The sequence below is a fragment of the Lepidochelys olivacea genome, assembly GCF_965140295.1.
Source record: "Lepidochelys olivacea isolate rLepOli2 genome assembly, chromosome: 2".
Classification (NCBI taxonomy): Eukaryota; Metazoa; Chordata; order Testudines; family Cheloniidae; genus Lepidochelys; species Lepidochelys olivacea.
Genome location: NC_140412.1, coordinates 202908260 through 202933816, shown reverse-complemented (window position 1 = coordinate 202933816; position 25557 = coordinate 202908260). Strand labels below are relative to the sequence as shown.

Below are 25557 nucleotides of genomic sequence, written 5' to 3'. Positions count from 1 at the left end.
CCTGGATCGGGACCTGTGCCAGGAACGCCATGGAAGTCGCTTGCGCCCTGGTCGAGTGGGCCGTGACTGCCGGGGCTGGAACACCTGCGAGCTCTTAGCACACTTGGATGCAGCTTGTAATCCAAGACGAAATCCGCTGCGCCGACACTGGGAGGCCTTTCATCCTCTCGGCTACAGCCACAAACAGCTGCGCGGATTTGCGAAAGGGCTTGGTGCGCTCCAGATAGAACGCCAGGACTTGACGCACATGCAGGGAGTGCAAGCTGCGGTGAGTTGGGTCTGTATGGGGTTTTGGGAAGAACACTGGCAGACAAATGTCCTGGCCCAAATGGAATTGGGAGACCACCTTAGGGAGGAACTTAGGGTGCGGCCGGAGCTGCACCTTGTCCTTGTGAAATACTGTATATGGTGGCTCAGAGGTGAGGGCCCTCAGTTCAGACACCCTTCTGGCCGAGGTAATGGCAACCAGAAATGCCACCCTCCAGGAAAGAGAGATCAGGAAGCAAGGGGCTTGAAAGGGGGTCCCATGAGTTTAGAGAGGACCGGGTTAAGGTTCCATGGAGGGACGGGGGGGCGGGAGTACGGAAACACCCTCTCTAACCCTTTAAGGAACCATCCCACCATTGGGTGGGAAAACACTGGGCCCCCCCAAGAACCCTGGATGGAAGGTGGAGATGGCAAACAGGTGTACTCTGAGTGAGGATGGAGCTAGCCCTTGCTGCTTGAGGTGCAGAAGGTACTCCAGGGTGGCCTGCACCAGGGCCTGGCACAGCTGCACCTGTTTGGGTTCACACCAACATGAGAACCTTTTCCACTTGGCCATATAGTTCGCCCTGGTAGAAGGCTTTCTACTGCCAAGCAGAATCTGCTGCACAGGAAGGGAGCACTGGCTTTCCAGGGCGTTTAGCTACAGAGCCTACACGCTGTCAGGTGCAGTGACTGTAGGTTGGGGGGGAGAAGCCGCCCACTGTACTGCGTAATGAAGTCCTGATGTAGGGGCAGGACTACTGGTGCCTCCACCGACAACTCTAGGAGCGATATGTACCAGTGCTGGCGGGCCCAGGCTGGGGCGATGAGGATCACTGCTGCCCTGTCCCTGCGCACCTTGAGTAGGACCTTGTGCACGAAGGAGAGCGGGGGGAAGGCATACATCAAGCCCCCTCTCCACGGGATTGCAGACGCATCCGCAAGTAAGCCCGGGCTGCGGCCCTGGAACGAGCAGAACTGCAGGCACTGGGTGTTGGCCCTGGTGGCAAACAGGTCTACCCAGGGAAACCCCCACCTGTGGAAGAGCGAAAGCACGACGTCCGCCTTGAGTGTCCACTCGTGCATGCGGTACGACCTGCTGAGGGAGTCCACCAGCTCATTTCGTACCCCCGGGAGATAGGACGCCTCAAGGTGAATTGCATGGGCTATGCAAAGGTCCCAGAGGAAGAAAGCCTCGCGACAGAGTGGTGAGGAACGAGCCCCACCCTGTTTGTTTATCTAAAACATGGCAGTAGTGTTGTCTGTCAGAACTGTCACGCTGTGACCTCTCAGAGTGGCATGAAAGATCTGGCAGGTGAAACAAACCGTCCTGAGCTCCTTCACATTGATATGGAGCGACCGCTCTACTCCGGACCACAACCCCTGTATCATGAGGTCCCCCAGGTGAGCCCGCCATCCGTGGTCTGACGTGTCCATCACCAGCGTCAGGTCCGGTTGTGAGGCAGAAAAGGGGATGCCTTCGCAAACCACAGGCTGGGACTGCCACCACAGCAGGGAGTCCAAGCATGTCCCTGGGGGCTGCCACGACCAAGTCCAGGGGGTCCCTGCCTCGGTGGTACACCTGAGCGAGCCACACCTGCAGAGTCCTGAGTCTCAGTCTGGCATGCCTGACCACGTGCGTGCATGCTGCCATGTGGCCCAGCAGCCACAGGCAGCACCTGGCTGTTGTTGTTGGAAACTGGCACAGGGAGGCCACCGCTTGCTGGATCGCCCAGAATCGGGATACTGGAAGGTTTTCCCTGGCCTGCACCGCGTCCAGGACCGCCCCTATGAATTCCACTTTCTGCATGGGCAAGAGAGTGGACTTGGGGACATTGACCAGGAGTCCCAGCTTGCAGAACAATCTCAGGGCCACCTCCACATGGCCCCACACTTCCGCCTCGGATCGGCCCACCAGGAGCCAGTCGTTGAGGTACGGGTACACCCGGATTCTCTGTCTCCGTAAGAAGGCCGCCACCACTGCCATGCACTTCGTGAACACCCGTGGGGCTGCGGCTAGACTCAATGGGAGAACCGCAAACTGGTAGTGTTCTTGGCCCACAGTGAATCGTAGGAACCACCAATGGGCTGGGTGGATGGCGATATGAAAGTACACATCCTTCATGTCGAGGGCAGCATACCAGTCTCCCGGATCCAGGGAAGGGATGATGGTGCCCAGAGAGACCATGCGGAACTGGGTCTTGACCAGGAACTTGTTGAGCCCACGCAGGTCTAGGATGGGGCGAAGGCCCCCTTTGGCCTTGGGGATGAGGAATTACCGGGAGTAGAACCCCTTCCCCCTTAGGCTGTGCAGCACCGCCTCTACTGCTCCCACCTCTAGCAGCGAGCGGACTTCCTTCTCTAGGAGATGCTTGTGAGAGGGGTCCCTGAAGAGGGACAGGGAATGGAATTGGGGGGGGGAACTGCAGTGAGTACCCCTTTCGCACCTTGCGTAGGTCTGACATAATCGTGGACCACACACAGGAGAAACAGGACAGACAGTTCAGGAAACAAAGGGATGGATCCAATGACTTGTCTGGTACGCTGTCCTTGAGCATAAAAGCCTAGCTTAAGTGCCTGGCTGGGGTTTGTGCTGGCCTTGGTTCTGGCCCGGCGCATTATTGTTACTATTGTTGTTATGCCGTCGCCTGTTATCCCTGCCTCGCCTACAGTAAGGCTCATGCCTATGGCGAGGCTAGTACTGGTATTGAGGGGGAGGCTGGGGCTTAAAGGGCTTCCTCTGGGTCGCCAGGGTGTGTATACCCAGCGACTTAAGTGTAGCTCGTGAGTCCTTGAGGCTGTTCAGCCTCATGTCTGTCTGGTCCGAGAAGAGCCTGGACCCTTCGAAGGGGAGGTCCTGGAGTATATTCTGGACTTTGGGCGGCAGGCCTGACTCCTGGAGCAACGCCGAGCGCCTCATGACCACCCCTGACGCGATTGTTCTAGCCACTGGGTCTGCCAAATCCAGGGAGGCTTGGAGAGAGGTCTTAGCTACTGCCTTGCCCTCGTCCACCAGGGCTGTGAACTCCTGTTGGGAACCTTGCGGGAGGTTGTCAAACTTCCCCACCGCCGCCCTGGAGTTGAAATTGTGCCTGTTGAGGATGGCCTGCTGGTTCGCAATCCTCAACTGAAGGTCCCCAGATAAGTACACCTTTCTGCCAAAAAGGTCCAGGCGTTTCGCCTCCTTGGCCTTAGGGGCTGGGGCCTGCTGTCCATTGCACTCCCTTTTGTTTACCACTGAGACCACTAGGGAGCATGGGCTCAGGTGGCAGAACAGGAACTCATAGCCCTTAGATGGGGCAAAGTATTTATGCTCCACTCCTTTGGCCATTTGAGTGCTGGAGGCCAGGGTCTGCCATATGGTCTTATAGTTGGATTGAATGGTCTTAATAAGTGGGAGCGCTATTGTGGATGGACCTTTGGAGCTCAAAATGTCCACCGTGTGGTCCTCCTACTCAACCATCTCCTCGGCCTGCAACCCCAAGTTCTGGGCTACCCTGTGCAGTAACTCTTGGTGGGCTCTATGGTCTATTGGTGGAGGGCCAGACACTTCTGTACCCGCCATCGTCTCATCCGGGGATGACGAGGAGGTTAGCTGCTGCTTGACCCCTCTGGCTGGTCCTCCTGGTCCCCTTCTTCTGTGGGAGGGGCCTCTGGCTCGGGCCAGGGTGGGAGTCCATGGGACGGCACCGGACTCGGTGCCGGTCTCTCTGGTTTATCCTGGGGGGATGCTGGAGGCCTGGATACTGTAGCCTCTGGCACTGTCTGGCATCTGTGCGGGGACTGGGACCGCTGCACCGAGTAACTTGCCCTGGATGGGGCCCTTTGGTGCTCCTGATAGTCCCAGGGGTCCAGAAGGGCCAATGGCCTGGCGGCCACCACTGGGGTTGCCAGCCCACCTGAGGGTTCCTGTTGTCCGGGCCCCGGTGCGGGTAGCTATAGCGGCTGGAGTCGGTGCCGGACTGCGGCGACGCTGATCGCGACGGCCACGGCGGTGCCAACGATCTGCGCCAGCGGGAGGACGAGCGGCTCCTGGCTGAGCTGGAGTGGGAGCAGTACAGGTATCCCTGGGACCGGGATCTGGACCAGGACCGGTGCCGGCATTCCCTGGACCTGGACCGTCTGTGGGAGTCCTCTGGCGAGGGCCGTCTCAACTCCTCCCGGTGCTGGTCTCTGGGTGGTGCCAGAGAACTGTGTGCCCTTTCCTGTGCTTCCTCGCGCCGACCCACTCCTGGTGCCACGATCTCCTTCTGGGCCGCTGGCAACTGTGAGTCCGTGGAGTCAGAGCTCGACCAGGACCAACTCCGGGAGCGGTGCCAGGACGGTGTCCTCGAGCGGCACACTATTGCTGGCTTCCCCTCGACGGCACCCAAGGCATGGGTGCCGGAGGGTTCTCCCCATACGGGAGGGGGCTCGCCGCCGACAGCTTGATGAGGTCCTTTGCAGCCTCAAAGGTGCCAGGCATGGAGGGCTGATCTGTTATGCCCTCGAGCCCATCGTCCCCACTGAGCTTACTTAGGTCTGGGCTCGGTGAGGCTTGTGCTGCTGGGACCACTGGTGTCAGCGCTGATACCGTGGCCTTCCCGCTCTTATCGGCGCTCAGAGTCTTGGGAGGTGCCGGCCTCCTGTGCAGGAAATGACCGCTCCTTCCTTTCAGCTGTGCTGGGGGCCGCACTGGGGAGGACGAGCGGTGCTGGGGCCTAGTCTGGCGCTCTGGGGCCAACAGTTTACGGTGCTTAGCCGGTACCAGGTCTCTTGATGGCTCCGGGGCACTACGCACCGAGGAAGCCGGAGCCGGCATCGGGCGTTCCGGGCCCAGTGGCTGCAATGCGGCCTCCATCAACAGCTGCTTTAAACGAAAGTCTCTCTCTTTCCTTGTTCTTGGCTTAAACGCCTTGCAAATCCTACACCGTTCAGTTTGATGTCCGTCTCCCAGGCAACGTAGACACGAGTCGTGGGGGTCACTAACTGGCATACGTTTGCAGCACGTGGCGCAAGCCTTGAAGCCGTGGGCCTGTGGCATGCCCCACAGCCCGGGGCGGGTGCTGGAAGCCTGCAAGCACCTAATCACTTTAGTGTCCACAATAAAGTTATGTTAACTAACTGATAAACAGCTACTCTGAAGGCTAACGGACTGCTCTTCTATGAGAGAGAAAGAGAGTGAGAGAGGTTGTTCCAACGCTGCTACAGATGGTAAGAAGGAACTGGAGGGGGTCGGGCTGGCAGGGGTATATATGCACGGTGCAGTGGCTCCACTTGGGGGGCCCCGCTGGCCCGCCGGGAGTCGCTAAGGGAAAAAGTTTCAAATGCTCGTGCACACAGCGCATGCACACCTAATGTGGAATGGACATGAACACGCGCTCGAAGAAGAACCACCAATTCTTTTGCTAGCTGCCTATTTCTGGAACATTTAAAGAATGTTTTGATGTTTGTTTTCAAGCATTCAGCTATTTGCTTGTCAAATTCTCCTAATTTCCTTCTTACATATAACTTGTAGCTCATGCTCCTTTTTGTTGGTTTCACTTGGGCTGGATTTCCATTTTCTGAAGGATGTCTATTTGCATTGAGCAACCTTTTGAAGCTTGTCATTTAGCCATACCCTCTATTTTACTGGTTTCCTTTCTCCTTCCCTTTTGTTTACAGTGAGGTATGCATGCTTTCTGAGACTATTATTATTTATTTAAGTAGCATCCACCTCAAATCTAAGGATTCACTTCTGACTCTAGCGCCTTTTTCATTAATACCTGAAATCCCTTTCTAAAATGTAGTGTCACTAAGCTAGGCCTTTCTCAAGGTAGTTTTTTAACTGTGTAAAAGCACTTAGAAAATCACTGCATTACAGAGCTTGTAGTCATCACTTCAAAATAATCCTACTAACTAAATAAGATTTTAAACAGGCCACTAGTATATTTACCAAACTCATCAGGACGAAGAAACATTCCAAATGTATGGTCTGGTGGAACGTTCATAGTTTCTGCTATGCTGTCAATGAGAAGAAGTGTGCTAGTTAAGTGTGTTATTACTGATCAAAATGCATGCTACATTCTAATTGTGAAAAATTAATCTATCATCTCTCTACCCATACTATAACCAAAGAATAAAGAAAGCTCCATTCAGCAGACTTCCCCTGAAACTTGTTCACTGGTACTTTTTTACATGAATCAAAGCTGCCACTACTGATGATTCCTTTCTTTTACAAACCCTGTTTTAGTGTAAAATACCAATTGTCAAAAATACTGTATAGCAGACTTCTAATGTCTTTGAATTCGATGTTTATATTTTCTGAGGGAAAAAATCCTGTGACCCAAACAAGTTATTTTTCTATTTATCGGACAAAAGAAATGCAAGTGTAAAGTCTTTTTAGTGTATCTGTCAAATAACACTTTATATCTATGGTGAATCGGATCTCTAGTCAAAATAACACCTACAATTAAACAGTTATTAACTAGAGAAAGTATATTCATCACGTGACAGATAAGATTTTCTAAAGTTTTCTGATTTTTGCAGTTCTGTGCCTACAACAACAGAAGCCAAGGCAATATCCATCTGGAAAATTTGACCCTATTTTATTAACTAAAGCCAACATTTATTGATGATACTAAATATTTATTTGTTTAGGATTATTTAACATAAATAGCTGCTTCAACATATTCCTTCAAAATGTAAAAACAAATTAATATTCTTCTTTAACTCTTAGTTTAATAGCTATATATTTACTATATGAACCACAAATCTCCATCATAAACAAGAAAGGCACCTATGTTCCCCTTCCACACATAGGAGCACAATAATCAACAGCCCCAAGGTTTTTGATGTGTAGCTATTTGGCTGCATTCTCACCCTCTCACCTTTTCTGCATTACTGATGGGATGTGGATAGGATAAGAGGAGGGTCTACAAAAACAAGTGGAGACTGAGAATTCCTGGTGCCAACCCCTGCAAAACCCCAGGCAGCTGCATGGAGAGTTTTTCAGGCTCCTCCAGAAATAACAACACAGCTGGCTCCGGCCATGCTGCCATTAGCTGAATGTTCAAGCGATCCATTCTGTAACCCCTACAATGGGGCTTGGAAAGTTTAAGGGTAGTTGGTGGTGCTTCAAGCAGCATCAACTCAGTGGATTTTAATTCCTGCTAGAGGAGAACATGCTGCTAAACAATTTGCCCTCAACTCCTCCATTGCCTGGCCACACAACCTTTTCCCATGCAGACAACCAGCTGGGTTTTCTATGGAGGGAAAATGGGAATATTGGTAATGCAAACATATAATCAAAATTAGTGTCAATGGAGGTACTAACAAACAGTTAATTCACCTTCCCATCCCTCTCTCTACAGACTAGGAATGCCAGTTCCCTCAAACTTTGGAAGCTCAGGAAAGGCTGCAGAAGCCAGACATGTCAGACACCACCACACATAGGAAGTGGCACACACTAATCTGCAATACATTTATTTTTAAGATACACATTTAGGCCCCAATTCAGCAAAACACGAAAGCCTATGTTTAAAGTTAAGTGCACGTTTTAGGGCCTTATTTTCTCAAATTAGGGCCTGAATCAGGGCCTAAATTTCTTAAAAGTCCCTTAAAAAGAGGGATAGTAAATTTCTTTACAGCATTGTTCAAATGTGCTCCAAACGAGATGGATTTAGGCCTTCTTAGATTAATATTGTATATATTCTATACAGAAAAAAGAGGAAGTGCTTTTTGCAGTTACGGACACCTATTTACTTTTTCAATTCAGTGAAAAATCATTGATCATTTAAAGTGAAATTCACTCTTCTCTCCTCTTCCTCCCATGTTCAAATCCCAATTAACCTGTCTTTTTGTGGAGAATTTTGGGATTTGGGGAGGGATGGAATCCAGCTCCCAACCTATCAACAGACGGCAAGGCTGCAATGCAGCCCCCCAGTGACCATTATTAAAGCCTAATGGATGAAATAAAAGCTGCATTCCCATAAATGCAAATCTTTTAGCCCCATCCTAGGTCCTCCACCGATAACTCCTCTCCATACCGGTTTCTTTAGGGCTGGTGAAAAGCCCCCCTCTCCAGCATACTGGGGTCAGTGGCACCCATGCCCAGCCACACCACCAGTTTTCCCTAGCCCCACAATGGGACAATATAGGGCTTGAGAATGCTGAGGGCCTTGCACAAGGTCTGGATAATTACATCCTTGGAAAATATCTCTTCACTTACGGATCAAGGACTTTTCCAAGCTGAGGCTGAAATTTTTCCTTGAAATCATCACTTCTTTTGGACACTATTTTTGCTGCTTTCTTTCTACAAAATTGGAAAATAATTGTCAGATATGGTTGCTAAATGACGGCATTATAATTTGTAGGAAACAGAAATAAGAAAGTACTCCAACCTACAAACTTCCTGTTTTGAAAACAAAGATTTATTTGGTTTGTATTTAGAAACCTAATTTTAATGTATATTTTCATAGTGCTTTTCCCCAACTTTTAAAATATATTAACATTTAGAATTAATTTGCAAATAGGAGAGCAGCAGGAGCATCCATAACATGTCTCATTTGCCCTTCCAAAATCTCACACTGGCATATATCAGTTTTATTTGTGCACCTAAGTGAAAATCTTTCTCCGCAGGCTACAAAACAAGAGCATAACTGCTCAGCATCCTCTACTACTCATCATACTAGTTGGAGAAGACACTAGGGTCACAGAACCATCCCCTCCACAAAAGAGTAAAAGCTGATATACGGGTAGGCACAATTTCTTAGCTATAACGAATTTCCAGGAAAAAAATAAAGGAATTTTGGGTGTGATTCATTGCAGATGTAAAACTACATTCAATCATAAAGGCCTGGCTTGGCAAATCAGGCACACAACCTATTACTATCCATTGTAACTTACAATTGGAGATTGTAAAGCCAGCATAAAGATTTGGATACTTTTCGTCCATCATTAAAGTGAGGTGTTTCTTTTCCATAGACATGATATTTGTTGAACGTTGATGGCTCATATTTCCTGTTTATTGCTTCCCCTGTGGAAGCAAATGTTTTCTGTTATTCTGTGTGAAATACATTGACTGGGAAAATATACTGGAATAAATACTTTACCTCCTGCAATTCTATGAAGAAACAAAAACAAATCTTTGAAATTCTGATTTCATCTGGTTTATTGCACCTCTCTACAATCTGCTTTTGAAAGAACCTCATTTGACACTTTCAGGAAAACATTTTCCACTGCTTGTTTTACATTAAAAGTTTCATCTGGCTGCATTACAGCATACAAGTTCTATATAATCCATCATCATTGATGGGGATAGTTGAAATTTATTGTTTTTAAAAGTGTATACATTCCATCTGAATGGGACAGATTCTCTCTTGTGCTGTTGACTTCTTATGCTGCTCTAGTGGTGTAGAGAGGTAGTAAAGGGGATGGAAACAGATCTCAGTGAATACTTCCAGCAGCAAAGTGGTACTAGAATGACTCTCTGTTATCCCCATCACAACCTCCAACATAGGGGTAAACGGAGTCCCATTACAAACTAGCACAATTTAAAGCTGGCCCCTGGCTGGAGCCAGAATATGGGAGGTGCATATGTGTCTTAAAGGAAATAGAGAATCTTGCTTTGCACTTTTATCTCACTCCACCTCCCTGCATATGTCACTTATCTTCTTAGACAGCAAGCTCTTTGTGGCAGTGCTTGTGCCTTCTTATATGTTTGGCCAGCATATACGAAAATGTGGATGCCAGTGGAATACAAAACATTATTTATTCTACCTTCTTTATACACAGGTAAATTGAAGCTCCGAGCATAAATCACAGAATTGAGAGGAGAACCCAGATGTCCTGACTCCTAATCTCCTTTTCTAAGCTCTAATACTTGCTCATTAATCATCAATTAATCATTATTATCAATTAAAGGAGCTACAGTTTTACAAATCTATTTTGTTGTCTTATTTGTACATATATATTAGTATTTCCATGATAGAATCCCCTTCCCAAAAAATGATTTTTTGAAAGTACTGTAACTTTTTTGCTTCATATTAATTTATATCTCAATGAATAAATACAGTATGTTATGTACTGTAAAGCATCAAAAAGCTATAACTAGCTTTATACATATTTAGACTTTTTGTATTACTGATCACCAGCCCTTGATCTTACTCACCTACATTGTAATCATTGTGTGTCACAACATACAATTCATGTCCTTCTTTTGCTTCATTATCTACTTCCTCAAAGGTTTTTGGTGGATTTATAACCTTTCCACCAGGTGTATCTGCAAAGTGAACAAATACTAATGAATATGGTAATAAAATCTTTCTTAAAAATTCAATATGCAGGAAAAGTCTTATTTTAACAGTGTCTTACTGGAAGATACCACTTAATACTTTGGCAATATAATATTTACTATCTAAGTTTTACTCAGGCAGCTTTCCATGAACACAGCCATGATGAAATGGGATGGGGGAGAGCTGCAGGGGGCTGAGATGGGACTTCAAGGTCCTAGGCCTCTATATCAGAGGTTCTCAAACTGTGGTCTGCAGACTACCGGTGGTCCGCGAGCTCCATTCAGATAATTCCCTCTATGGTGCGCGCCTGGGCAGTCGCACACGAGAGAATGAAGGGCCACCCACCTAATTAGTGGAGCCGCGCAGGTGTGGCTCCACTAGTTAGGTGGCTGGACCCTGGCGAAGATGCACATGTAAGGTGATGTGGTGGCCTTGCGGGGTATAGGAGGAAGGGGGCAGTGGGGTGAGAAGAGCGGGTGGGGGGAATTTGGGACGTGCAGGACTGCGGCGGCCAGAGAAAGAGGTGACTTTCCTCAGCTCCAGGGCTGCGGCTGATGGACAGAGACAGCCCTCCTTCCTAGCCTTAGCTCTGTGGCTGTTGTAGCAGGGGAGAGACCCCCCTCCTTCCTAGCCCCAGCTCAGGGGCTGGTGCGGCGGTGGAGAGAGACCCCCCCCTCCTTACCAGCCCCAGCTTGGAGGCTGCTGCGGTGGTGGGAGAGGGGGCACAGCCATCACATTAGAAAGGTAAGACTCCTGATATTAAAATACGAGTTGTGTGATTTTATTTGTACAACAAAAAAAGTTTATTATTAAGTTTTTTTTATATAGTGCTTTTATCCAAAGCGCTTTACAGTAGTTAGCTAATGGTACAAACAACATTTGGAAAGATCATTAAGTGGTCCACCGAGACCCTCAGCAATTTTCAAGTGGTCCACAAAAGAAAAGTTTAAGAACCACTCCTCTGTATGATCAATCCTGGCCTCTAGCGGATCCCCTGAAATCTGCACCAATCTCAGAAAATCAGCAAGTTTAGGGAGAGACAGAAATCCTTATCCTTCCTGTGTTTTCTTGATTTTTGAGTATTTTAGTTAATACATTTTTATTACTTATATGCTCTTTTTTGTAATTAGCAGTTGTGATTAGTATTTCTTTTCTATTCTAAACAGGAATTGTTTTAAAGAATAATGCTTATTATTTATGTAACTTCCTGAATCCCATGTTAAATGATAAATTACCATGTATTCAACAACAATACATTTTAACACTAAGTGTGTTACCTCTGATGATTGTTGTTCCAAAAGTGGTGGTAGTCACATCCATGCTTTTAGGTAACATTGAAGTTTGATCATGTGACCTCCCCAGGGGCGCTTGGCGATTTCTTAAATACAGAGCTTCTTTTCTTTCTTCAAATTTTTGTTGAAACCGAGTTTTTCGAGGTGGATTTGTCAAGAAGCCAGCCTGAAGGAATCACACATAGTATGAGTGGCAGAGACACAGCAAAATCTCTCTAATTCAGAATAAAAAAATAGTTGTCTCTGCCCACTTCTCAACAAAGATTTAATAGTAGGAGTGCTTAAATGAGCATTACTTTCACCAAATATACTATAAAACACTAGTACACTGACTTACTTGTACACTTACTGACACTTAGCATCAGCAATTAATGCCAAGCTACAAGTTAGATAGATTTTTTGATACAGAATTCTATTTTTACATGCGTGTTCTTCCACTTGTTCATTTGCAAAATTCACAGAATTTTGCCCTTAGTTTCTAAAATGTAATATCACAAATATTATTTCTGAAATTATGTGTACACCTTGAGTACAATAGGATATCAAAAGTATCACTTTTAGTTAGCAAAGACCAAAACCAAGAAAAGAAAATTAGCTAATTTGACAGTGCTCCTGAACAGTGAGTGCTGTTCTGAGGTATTAAGTCAGTTCGTTAACATGATCAATATTTTATCTCTGAAACCAGTCAGGGAGAAAGTAGTAAAAATGTTGTGCGGGGGGAGGGTGTGTTAAAGAACTAGAAATTGGAATGAATAATGAAGCTTGCTACTGTAAAATGTAATTAAATAAAAATTTCTGGTTTTTAAATGTCTTTCTATTTATTTCACAATTAAAATTCCTTTGATTAACTTCAGAATTCAGACAACCCACTGTAATACTGAAAAGTCACAGCATAGCACACTTAGCATCCCCTTAAGGCTAAGCCAATAATAAATACATAGATAATAATATTAACTGTAGGGGGGTTTGGAGGGAGCAAGAGGGTTGAACAACTGAAAGGTATGGGTGGGTAGATTGTGCCACTGAGTGAGAGACTTGTCTCTATTCTTTATATGGGGATTGAGGTGTTGGTCATAGATACATGTTAGCAGCTGAGAGGATGTTTAGAGCATTTGTCATTAGGAATGTGTACCCTCTCATACACCAGCTATATACACTCAGTTATGGCTGGGCAGAACCAAGTTACAGATCAATACACGCTATTTGGGACTATTTTTAAACACACAAAAAATTCAGATTCTTACACTCAGTGAAGACTGGGAGCTAATGCCATGTGTCAAATGAACTGCAATATCAGGATCGTTTGCTCTGCCATAGAATATTCTTTCAGCACCAGGAGCTGGACTTGTAGAATTGAGAAACTTTCTCACAACAGGTGGTGTAATAGGCTGTAAGACAACGGAAAAACAATTTTACAGGAAACAGTGACTTATTAGCTTTTTCCTTGTTCCTCCCATTAGAGACATGCTTGTCATCAGAAGAGTATGTCAGCTAATCTGTTCCATGGTATTTTCCTGTACATCCCACCACCATCCTCTTCACCTGCAGGATCATCAACCAAAAGCACAGTTTTTTCAAAGGGAAGAATGATCTCCATCAAGAGGAGTAATATTATCTCTGTAAGCAATAAAGCACAGTACCCTAACCTGTTTATAACACAGTTTGGTCCTAGTCCATACAGGCAAGACCAAATCACATTATACCATGGATGGAAAAGGTGTTTAAACATGGCAGATTTTATAGAGTAGAAATGTGCACAGTGTTTTGTGAGGGCATCAGCTGGTCTCGGGACACAATTTATTGAACTACATGGAAAATCATTTAAGTTCTTGCATTTCAAGAAAAGAAGAGATGGACAAAAATCTCTTAGGCCTGATTCTCCTCTTGGTTACGCTGCTATATATCAGAAGTAACATCAGTTGATTTACACTGGTTTAAAACAGGTATAAGTGAGGCCTTATTCACACTTGAAATTATTTCCCCTGTTGTTACTAGCAGTTCAGTTCTACCAATGGTGGCAGCTACTATGGCTGTCACTATTCCTATCGTTTATTTGTAGCTCTGAGCTGGGCTACATGACACCCGTGTTAAAATTAACAGGGGCTGCAGAACCTTCTCTGTGCTAGGGCTGCCAATATTGCTAACGCCAGTCCAGCTGAGCCAGTTTTAGCAAGAGTGGGAAATTGTTACATAAAACCCCTAGTGTAGACAGTCTGAGAGGAGAATCAGGCTAAACTGTGGGCAGAGACTTAATTTGTTTATTATATTTATGTCTCAATGTCTCTGCTAGGAGACGTGATGTACTGTCCCAACACACACTAGTACACTCACCCTCGGAAAAATTTCAGTCAGACAACTGGCAGCTGTATCTCCAATTGGGATCAGTTTTCCTGCCTAAATAATGAAAACAAAAAATAATGCAGAGACCACAGCACATATCAGCAGTAGGAGCTGGCCAGCAGGATCAGCATTTTAAACCTTGCAGGGAATTTTGCCTGGTCCTGCCTTAGCGACATTATGACAAAACCTTATTTTAATAAAGGGGGGGGAACAGAAATAAAATGAATATACAAACCCAGCCTCTCTGCCCCAGGAACTATCACTCACCAGGAGTCCCCCTCACAGACCCCAGAGTCCCCAAAATTTGAGCCGAGCTCTGGCTCGAGGAACAGCAGTGAGCAGCACCCGCCGGGTCACCCTGAGAAACCCCTGGGTGCTGGAGAGTAGGCGGAAGGTTATAGATTAACTACCGGGAGAAGGGGGTGGACAAGGAGACACAGAATAGGTTGGAATATGAACAAGAGGCTGCTAGGCAGCTCTCCAACACCACTTTCTACAAGCTATTACCTTCTGATCCCATTAAGGGTTACCAAAAGAAACTACACCATTTGCTCAAGAAACTCCCTGAAAAAGCACAAGAACAAATCCACACAGACACATCCCTGGAACCCCGACCAGAGGTATTCTATCTGCTACCCAAGATCCATAAACCTGGAAATCCTGGACGCCCCATCATCTCAGGCATTGGCACCCTGACAGCAGGATTGTCTGGCTATGTAGATAGACTCCCTCCTGAGGCCCTACACTACCAGCACTCCCAGCTATCTTCGAGACACCACTGACTTCCTGAGGAAACTACAATCCATCGGTGATCTTCCTGAAAACACCATCCTGGCCACTATGGATGTAGAAGCCTTCTACACCAACATTCCACACAAAGATGGACTACAAGTCTTCAGGAACAGTATCCCCGACAATGTCATGGCAAAGCTGCTGGCTGAACTTTTTGACTTTGTACTCACCCACAACTATTTCACATTTGGGGACAATGTATACCTTCAAATCAGCAGCACTGCTATGGGTACCCGCATGGCTCCACAGTATGCCAACATTTTTATGGCTGACTTGGAACAACGCTTCCTCAGCTCTCGTCCCCTAATGCCCCTACTCTACTTGCGCTATATTGATGACATCTTCATCATCTGGACCATGGAAAAGAAGCTCTTGAGGAATTCCACCATGATTTCAACAATTTCCATCCCACCATCAACCTCAGCCTGGACCAGTCCACACAAGAGATCCACTTCCTGGACACTATGGTGCTAATAAGCGATGGTCACATAAACACCACCCTATACCAGAAACCTACTGACCGCTATTCCTACCTACGTGCCTCCGGCTTTCATCCAGACCACACCACACGATCCATTGTCTACAGCCAAGCTCTATGATACAACCACATTTGCTCCAACCCCTCAGACAGAGACAAACACCTACAAGATCTCAAGCATTCTTACAGCTACAATACCCACCTGCTGAAGTGAAGAAACAGATTGACAGAGCCAGACGAGTACCCAGAAGTCACCTAGTACAGGACAAGCCCAACAAAGAAAATAACAGAACACCACTAGCCATCACCTTCAGCCTCCAACTAAAACCTCTCCAACGCACCATCAAGGATCTACAACTTATCCTGAAGGAGGACCCATTACTCTCACAGATCTTGGGAGACAGGCCAGTCCTTGCTTACAGACAGCCCCCCAACCTGAAGCAAATACTCACCAGCAACCACACACCACACAACAGAACCACTAACCCAGGAACCTATCCTTGCAACAAAGCCCGTTGACAACTGTGCCCACATATCTATTCAGGGGACACCATCATAGGGCCTAATCACATCAGCCACACTATCAGAGGCTCGTTCACCTGCACATCTACCAATGTGATATATGCCATCATGTGCCAGCAATGCCCCTCTGCCATGTACATTGGGCAAACCGGACAGTCTCTACGTAAAAGAATAAATGGACATAAATCAGACGTCAAGAATTATAACATTCAAAAACCAGGTGGAGAACACTTCAATCTCTTTGGTCACTTGATTACAGACCTAAAAGTGGCAATTCTTCAACAAAAAAACTTCAAAAACAGACTCCAACGAGAGACTGCTGAATTGGAATTAATTTGCAAACTGGATACAATTAACTTAGGCTTGAATAAAGACTGGGAGTGGATGGGTCATCACACAAAGTAAAACTATTTCCCCATGTTTATTTCTCCCCCCCTCCTCAGATGTTCTTGTCAACTGCTGGAAATGGCCCACCTTGATTATCACTACAAAATGCCCCCCCCCCCCCGCTGGTAATAGCTCACCTTAAGTGATCACTCTTTTGTTACAGTGTGTTTTGTAACACCCATTGTTTCATGTTCTCTCTCTATATATATATCTCCCCACCATATTTTCCACTGAATGCATCCGATGAAGTGGGCTGTAGCCCAGGAAAGCTTATGCTCTAATAAATTGGTTAGTCTCTAAGGTGCCGCAAGTCCTCCTTTTCTTTTTGCGAATACAGACTAACCCGGCTGCTACTCTGACAGACAGGGACAGAAGGACGGACACACAGAGAGCGCCCAGTGGCAGAGGGACAGACGGACACATGGAGAAAGGCAGAGAGACAGAAAGACACAGACAGACACAGGGACACACGGACTCGGGGGACACACACGGGCCGACACATGGACGCAGACAGACGGACACAGAGGGACACACGGACAGAGAAAGCGGGACACGAAGACACAGACAGGGAGAGGGCCCCAGAGGGACTCACTGTTGGCAGCTCGGGAAACCTGTCAAAGAACCGCCCCCGGTACACGGGCCGCAGCTCCCCGACCATGGCGGCGCCGGGCCCAGCAGGCTGAGCGGCGGCGGCGGCGGCGGCCCCGGCGGGATGTTTTCTCCGGTTACCTGGTAACGCGCTCGGCCCAACACCGCCCCCTGCAGGCAGCGGGCGGCACCAGCCCCCGGCGAGCGGACCGGGCCCACCGCCCACTTCGGCACTGCCCCCTCCCCCTCCCCACGAGCACCGCCCCCCTGCGGCACCGCCCCCTGAGCACTTTCCCCGCCCCCCACGAGCACGGCCCCCTTCGGCACCGCCCCCTTCAGCACCACCCCGTCCCCCGTCCCCCACCCCCCGCAGGCACTTCCCCATTCGGCACCGCCCAGCGCCCTGACCCCTCCTGCCCTCTACCCGCATCCCCCGCGGCGCCCAAACCCCTTCGCCCTCTGCCCACATCCCCCGCAGCTCCCTGACTCCATCTGCCCTCTGCCCCCATCTCCTGCAGTGCCCCGACCTCTCAGCCCACATCCCCCACAGCATCCTGACCCCATCTACCCTCTGTCCCCATTGCCTGTGGCATCCTGACCCCATCCGCCCTCTGTCCACATCCCCCGCAGCACCCTGACCCCCATCTGTCAATGCCCGCATCCCCCGCAGTGCCCTGACCACATTAACTGTCTGCCCACATCCCCTGTAGCACCCTAAGCCCCATCAACCCTCTCCCAGAATCCCCTATAGCACCCTGAGCCCCATCAACCCTCTCCTAGCATCCCCTATAGCACCCTGAGCCCCATCAACCCTCTCCTAGCATCCCCTATAGCACCCTGGCCGCTCTCCCCCCCTTCAACCTGGGGAAATGTAAGTTGATTGGGAAGATGGAGAGAGACTTTGGGTTTTGTGCTGGGTGGTGTTGGTGACTTGTGATATACAGGAGGTTAGACTAAATGATCTGGTGCCTTAAACTCTGTGACATAAGTGAGGGAATAATTCCACAAAATGAAAACTCACATTATGTCCTTCATTTGGAGGATCAATGTTTTCTGTTTCTGTGTTAGGAGGCTGAGGGAGAGTGGAGTCCTGGAAAGACAGGCACAGGTTTGAAGGACTTGGACTGCCTTGGACTGGAGCGTTAGGTTGCACCATTTCTCTCTGATACCACCCTGGAAAATAGGGGTGACTGATGGCATTTCCAAATCATCTGTGCAAACACATAAGAAGAGGAGGGCTCTAATGTATGCTGATAAACTATTAGTCTAATAACTTTTCTTGGTATAGAACGGTTTCAATAAGGATGAAGAAGCATTTATTTACAGAAAAGATGTCATAATAGTTTTTCTGTTTAAGTGTATATATATTTTACTCTTCCTTTTTCTTTTGCCCATGATGCTAGAAATACTAATAAACCTTTCTTTTTAATTAGTCCCCCAAACCTTGTGACTTTTATTATAATTATAAGGCATAATAACTGTCAAGGGATCTAGTTTCTTTCTCTCCCTGATAACACTTCTGTTACATCTCATGTAAAGGGAACAGGGAAACAACCCAATGCCCTGAGTAACTTCAACAAACTATGGATTTGGTGGCAACATCAACAAAACTTAAAATGACATTCTAGAGTTAATGCCAAGTATTTGTTGACTCAAATTAACTTCAGTGGGAGTTTGTCTCCTGCAGTAGAAAATTGGACCCTACATAGGGTGACCAGATAGCCAGTGTGAAAAATCAGGACAGGGAGTGGAGGATAATAGGAGACTATATAAGACAAAGCCCCGAATATTGGGGCTGTTCCTATAAATTGGGATATCTGGTCACCCTGACCCTACATATTTCATTTCAGGAGGGAAATGGACGTTCTTTGTTACAGCGGGGTCTTTGTAGCTAAAACTGCCCTTAGCAAGTGTTTGGCATTTGATGTTACCACTACTCATTAAATCCCCAACCCCACAGTTTGACGCCTGTCTCTCTCTTACAAGGGCTAAAATCAAGGAAGTGAAACTACCTAAAATCCTGCCTTTCACTTCCCTGATCCAGCATGACTGCTGGGTTTTGCAGCTCAGCTCTCACTCTGACTGTGGTGCTGGGGTAGATGGGATTCAAGCACTTGCTGAGTAACCTTCAGGAAGCTTTAAAAATGTGCAGAGGGTTTTATTTTAAAATAGTAGCCGCTAGGGAGCTATAGTGGGTAAATTAGTAATTTGTATAGAACGTGATACTCTTGGGGGACAATGTTGTGTTCTTACACAATGGCTTAGGGGTTTATTATTATTATTATTATTATTATTTATTAAGTATCTTTATGAAAATATAGAAATGTTGCTTCCTAAGCAAAACAAAAACTATGCTAGGAAGTAGCTGAACTCATTGCCTTCAGCAAAGGGTTTACAGAGAAGAGACAAAAAATGGAGAGAGGAAAGACAGAAAAGTGAAGAAAAAAGGAAACAAATGAAAGAAATGGAAAAATGAAATAAAGACAGAAAAACTGTACAGGATAACGAAAACGGCAAAAGGCCCAATCCAACCTTCATGGAAGTCAATGAAAGTCTACGCATTAACTACAGTGGGGGGTTGGATCAGACCCTAAGGGAAAAAAATTGGCAAAGCAAACTTTAAACTCTTGAAGGAAATTTTTAAATAAAGAGAAACATGCACTGGGTGAAATCCTGACCACGCCGAAATCAATGGGAGTTTTGCACTAACTTGAATTAGGTCAGGATTTCACCCACTGAATTTAGTTATCGGATCTGGCCCAGGTTGGTGGTGTTCAGAAGTATTATCATCTGATAGCAGAGCATTGACCTATATGAAATAAACTGGTGATCTCAGACCACTTCATAGTGGATAAATGTTCAGACTACAACAAAAGAACCACCATCACAACTGGTATTCTTGCTAGCATGTTCAACAACAAGGCCACCTAATGGGGTTTGAACCTGAGCCTAATTGCACATAAAGCAGAACATGTTCCACTGCTCAAGAAACCACATAAAGAATTTTCATGGAGAATGAACTACTCCTTTCTCCATTGAGGTGATTCAAATAAATCCATATTGATTGGATAGTTTGAAGCTTGTGCTACCTCTGTCCATGTTGTACCTAGTTTCTGTGTTTATGCAAAAATATGTTTTCAGTCTGGTACCTTTTCTCAGTTCTAAGTCAACTAGTAAGGAAAGACATTGTGATATAAGTGATTAATTCTTATCTTTTTGAAATTGCAATCACTTTTGAGGAGCTTTCTGTTTTCATTGAGAAATGCTTTCACACCCCTCGTGGGGAGAAAACACTTTGGAGGGTCAAGTTCTCTAGTCTCATATTTTGGGAAATAGGTTCTTCACCCATTTCTTCACTTTTTATACCTCTTTTATTACGTTAGTATAATTATATTACATGAGCATAATTCCGTCACCTAAAAAAATCTTATTAAGCCTCTGATTTGAAATCTATTTGGTAATCTAAAAGACTTTTCTGAAGGAAGAGATCTCTTGAATGTATTTAAGCATTTATATGCATAGATTACTAGAGTAACTGAGCACCTACCAAAACTATAAATTACAAGTTATGATGACCAGCTCTGGGCTAGTTGTTCTTTCTCTGAAAACAGTTTTGTTTGTTTAACTATTTTCCTCTCTTTCCCCTCTCTTTCTTCTACCTTCTCTTTCCTTGGCAGGTGTGAACCTAGAAAATTGGTTTGAATGAAATAGGAAATTGACCAGAACATTTCCCCTACAATTTGAACTGAACCCATAGTTATTTTTAAGCCGCAAAATGTAACGTTGACCTTTTTTTCTGTCCAAAATTATTTTTATATAGAGTGATAGATGTCTTTGTTTACTGGAATGGCACTGGCTTGATGGGAAAGACCCACAGTTCCAGGAGGTTTTATTGAAAATAGGGCCATACTGTTAGGAAGAAGGGTAGGAAGAAGGAGCAGAGGCAAAAATTGCCTATTGAGCATGGCTTCTACCTCAGCTGATCTGGAGGCCCCCTTCTGCAGACCACAGTCAGAACTCCCACTAGAGTGGGCGGGTACTGTCGTTCCTAACCCTTTGTCCGTAGTGGGTTGTGGGAGCACTTGTCTGCCTGTCCCATGGGAGTTGACCAGTAATGTTCTGTGTAGTTTTAAATCATGAACACCTCCAGCAGAACCATTTTGTGTCTGCATACTCCCTGCAGCCAGAGCCAACATGGAGCCTGACCTGGTAGAATGTCTCTATCTCCTGCTCTCCGTTCTATTTCAGTACACAGACAGAGCATCTGCAAGATGCTGGTGAATGTTTCTGGTGGCAGTTTTTGAACTGCCAAAGGCACCTCTCTAAGGGGGATACTGACATGCCAGCTCCAAACTTGTTGATGCGGCTCATGCCTATTTCTGCCTTAGCCACAGATTCCCACTATGTAGACTGGTTCTTCTGGGGCAGGGCCACAGGAACAGACTGGTGGGATCACATCATCATGCGGACTTGGGATGGCCAGCAGTGGATCCAGAACTTTAGCATGAAGAAGCAGATGTTCCTGGAGGTTTGTGATCCGTTTGCCCCAACCCTCCAGCAGAAAGGCTCATTAACAACAAAATCATAAATTAAATTAATAGATTTTAAGGGGAGAAGGGACTACTGTGATCGTTTGTAGTCTTACCTCCTGCATAACAAAGTCCATAGGCCTTTCTGAATTAATTTCTGCTTCATGTCCAATAGCTATGGTTTGAACTAAAACATATCTTCAAAAAAAAATCCAATATTGATTTAAAAATTATCAATGATGGAGACCCTTGGTAAGTTGTTCCAATGGTTATTTATCCTCACCATTAAAAAATTACACTTTATTTCTAGTTCTGAATTTTTCTAGCTTCAGCCTTTAGCCATTGGACTTGTTAGACCTTTTGTCTACTAGATTAAAAAGCCCTCTATTCTGTTACCCCTGTAGGATTTACAAACTGATCAAGTCACCTCTTAACCTTCACATTAAGCTAAATAGATTGAACTCCTTGTGTCTTTTACTATAAAATATGTTTTTCAACCCTTTAGTCATTCTTATGGCTCTTCTCTGAACCCTCTCCAATTTTTCACCATCCTTCTTGAATTGTGGATACCAGAACTTGGACACAGTATCCCAGTAGCAGTCGCACCAGTGCCCAGGGTGCTGGAAAAAATTTTATGGTGGGGGTGTAGAGATAAAATCATAAGGCCATCTTGAATTCCTCTAAAGGACAACTGAGCGTCCATCTTTTAAGCCCGTCTTGTCCCCTCCTAGCTGTAGTTTGGCGTTTTTTCTGTTTTGGCGGGAAATGACAGTAGCTGTCAATCACCTAATCTGCCTAGTGATCAAAAGTCTATATAAGGCAGTATTCAGATCAGATCAGGGCTGCCCATCTGAGTGGTAGTGTCTGGTTGAGACAAACTCGGTAATTGAGTTTGAGGGTAGGCCATTCACCCCACGAGGGTTACTTGTCATACTTACCTACACACACCTGATCCACCTGTATAGGATTCACTCACCACACACATAACAATGCAGCATAGGGAGTGGGAGGGTTTTAGTAACTTATCTGAAGAAGCACTCGTCTGATCCTGTCCCAGGTTCCCTGGTTCCATCTGAGGGATCCAGCAATCCTGCTGTGCTGTGCTACCCTAAGGAGCAGACATCAGTGAATCAAGCTGCCAGAAATGGTACTGTAACCATCACTTGGTTGTATTCAGTTTCCTTATTGGTACAGCCTGCCTTATTTTGTAATTTGCCTGATCATTATCTGTTTACCTTGTTTATCCTGGAGTTCTTGCCACCCCCTCCCCCACCTTAATAAATTCTGTTGTACCTTTATTGGTTTGAGTTTTATGTAAAGATTACAAGCCCCCAGTGATAGATACGGGTAGGAGACGAACCTAAGACCGAAAGATCTGGGCCACTTTTAATTTCGGCTCCTATTTCTGTCAACAGGGATGCCGAAAACCATTGAACAAAACTGTAAACCCTGTATATAATGGAAACCACTTCAAGACCGGGGGTGCTCCTGCACCCCCAGCTCCCCTAGTTCCAGCACCTATGCAAGTGCCAAACACAGAGGTAATATAACATTTCTACTCCTACTCAATATTCCCCTGTTTATATATCCAAGGATCACTTAGCCCTTTTGGCCACAGTGTTGCAGTTGGAGCCTATGTCCACCTTGACTCCGAAGACTTCATTATTTACGACTCCCCCAATCTTCTACACCCTTTATCAGTCATGACTTTTATGTTTTCTTCTAGACCATTGATAAAAATATTAAATAGTATAGGGCCAAGAACTGATCCCTGTGGGACTCCACTAGAAAAACACCCATTCTATTCTCTATTTATAGTTACATTTTGAGACCTATCAGGTTAGCCAGTTTTTAATCTATTTAATGTGCATCATGTTGATTTTGTATCCTTCTAGCTTCTCAATCAAAATTATATGGCTTACAGAAATCTAAGTATATTACATCAACTCTATAACTTTTATCAACCACACTTTGTAATTTAAAAAAATCAAATTAGTTTGACAAGATCTAGTTCCATAATTGCAGGTTGATTAGCATTAATATTATTCTCCTTTAATTCTTTAATAATCAAGGCCAGTATCAGCTGTCCCATTATTTTGCTGAGATCAGCATCAGGCTGACAGGCCCACAGTTGCCCATGTCTTCCTGTTTACCCTTGTGAAATATTAGCACAACATTAGCTGTCTTCCAGTCCTCTGGAACTTTCCCAGTGTTCTAATGCTTATTGAAAATCAACATTAATAGTCTAGAGAACTTCTAAGACAGCTCTTTTTTAGAACTCTTGGATGTAAGTTATCCAGACCTGGTGACTTAAAAAATGTGCAACTTTATTAGCTGCTGTTTAACATCCTCTTTAGTTGCTGTTGGAAGAGGAAGTATTTCATCATCATCATCATCACAGGACATGAATACATCTTTTGGCTTTTTTCCAAATGCAGAACAGAAATATTTATTGAACCCCTTCGCATTGTCATTGATATTTTTACCATTTCCATTTAGAAAGGGACCAATACTATTATTACAATTCCTTTTGTTGTTAATATACTTTAAAAAAAAACAAAAAAAACCCCTCCTCCTTATTGTCCTTAACTCTCCTGGCCATAGATTCCTCCTTGTGTTCTTTTGCTTCCCTTATAAATGTTCTACAATTTCTAGCTTCCCTTTTCCCATTTGTGTGTGTATATTATGAAATAGCTACTTTCACTATAGATAAAATAGCTACTTTCACTTCCCTTGTAAGACAGGCTGGTTTTTAACTAGCATAGAATTGTTTCTGGATTGTGGGTTTTTGGTCATGTAGTAAAATGTTCATAATCATTACACAATTACCATTCACATTTTTCTGTTTAAATTCTTTCTACCACCTTATTTGGCTCACAATTGTTTTCAGCTTTGTGAATTTTGTCTTTTAAAATGCCTAGTATATATGTTAATAGTTTGGACTTTATTTTGTTTGTACATAAATGTAATTGAGCCATGACCACTTTGAAATAAGCAGCCATATTATAAGGTGTTGTGCTTAACATGATTATTTCTTGGAAACAGATTTTAATTGATTTTGTGACTCTTAGATAAAAACACCATATAATGGATGCTTTTTAAAATAGAAAAATAACCTGATCCCTCTCTACAATACCTTCCAAAACTGGGAAATTGAAATGCCTGAGTTTCCTCACTGCTGATGGATTCACCCTCATTCCACACTAGAAATGTCCTCTTTTCAAAACAAACGAACAAACAAACCATCAATCAACTACATTTATTTTATGAATTTATTTTTATTAATGATGAGCTCAATAACATACCTCCTACTTTATGTGAATATGGGCAGTTGTGGGTGTCATGACTTCAAAAATCATCTTCTCTGTGGGTTTCTTTCGATTTAATCCTCCGATGTTACTTTCCCTGTTGCAGTAGCTATGGCCTCCATGTCGCTGCAAGGATATGGCACCCACACCACATTACTGGAAGTCTGTGATGAGAAATTCCACAAAGAGCCTCAGAGTAGACAGACCAGAGCTGTGTCTAGGGTTGCCAAGTGTCCAGTTTTCGATTGGAACTCCCGGTCAAAAAGGGACCCTGGTGGCTCCAATCAGCACCGCCAACCGGGCCAGTCAGTGGTGCTACGGGGCTAAGGCAGGCTAGTCCCTAGCTGTCCTGGCACCACGCTGCGCCCCAGAAGCAGCCAGCAGGTCTGGCTCTTATGCGGGGATGGGGGCATGGGGCTCCATGCGCTGCCCCCACCCTGAGCACCAGCTCTGCACTCGCATTGGCCGGGAACTGACCTGCGGGCGAGAGCAGCACGTGGAGCCTCCTGGCCCCCCCACCCAAGAGCCAGACCTGCTGGTCGCTTCCGGGGCGCAGCACAGAGCCAGGACAGGCAGGGAGCCTGCCTTAGCCCTTCTGACTGGGAGGTGCCCGAGGTAAGCCTGCATTCCAACCCCAAGCCCCAAGCCCCAACCCCCTACCCCAGCCCTGAGCGCCCCCAAACCTGGAGCCCCCTCATGTACCCCAAACCCCCCATCCCTGGCCCCAGCCCAGAGCCTGCATCCGCAGCCCAGAGCCCGTACTCCAACCCCCTGCCTCAACCTGCAGCCCCCTCCCACATTCCGAATCCCTTGGCCCCACCC

General features: G+C 45.8%; 1 protein-coding gene across 1 annotated transcript in view; it reads right to left on the bottom strand.

Moving 5' to 3' along the window:
- Nucleotides 1-17025, bottom strand: part of EFHB (EF-hand domain family member B) — a 48107-nt gene extending 31082 nt beyond the window's left edge. Inside the window, exons 1-8 of the mRNA XM_084619323.1 lie at nucleotides 16903-17025; nucleotides 14123-14185; nucleotides 13036-13179; nucleotides 11777-11957; nucleotides 10376-10486; nucleotides 9112-9241; nucleotides 8435-8518; nucleotides 6161-6228 (exon numbers count right to left, since the gene is read on the bottom strand). Coding sequence (XP_084475449.1) covers nucleotides 6161-6228; nucleotides 8435-8518; nucleotides 9112-9241; nucleotides 10376-10486; nucleotides 11777-11957; nucleotides 13036-13179; nucleotides 14123-14185; nucleotides 16903-16968 — 847 coding nt within the window. The 5' untranslated portion in view covers nucleotides 16969-17025. The remainder of the gene's footprint in view (nucleotides 1-6160; nucleotides 6229-8434; nucleotides 8519-9111; nucleotides 9242-10375; nucleotides 10487-11776; nucleotides 11958-13035; nucleotides 13180-14122; nucleotides 14186-16902) is intronic.
- Between the last annotated feature and the right edge of the window lie 8532 nt (nucleotides 17026-25557).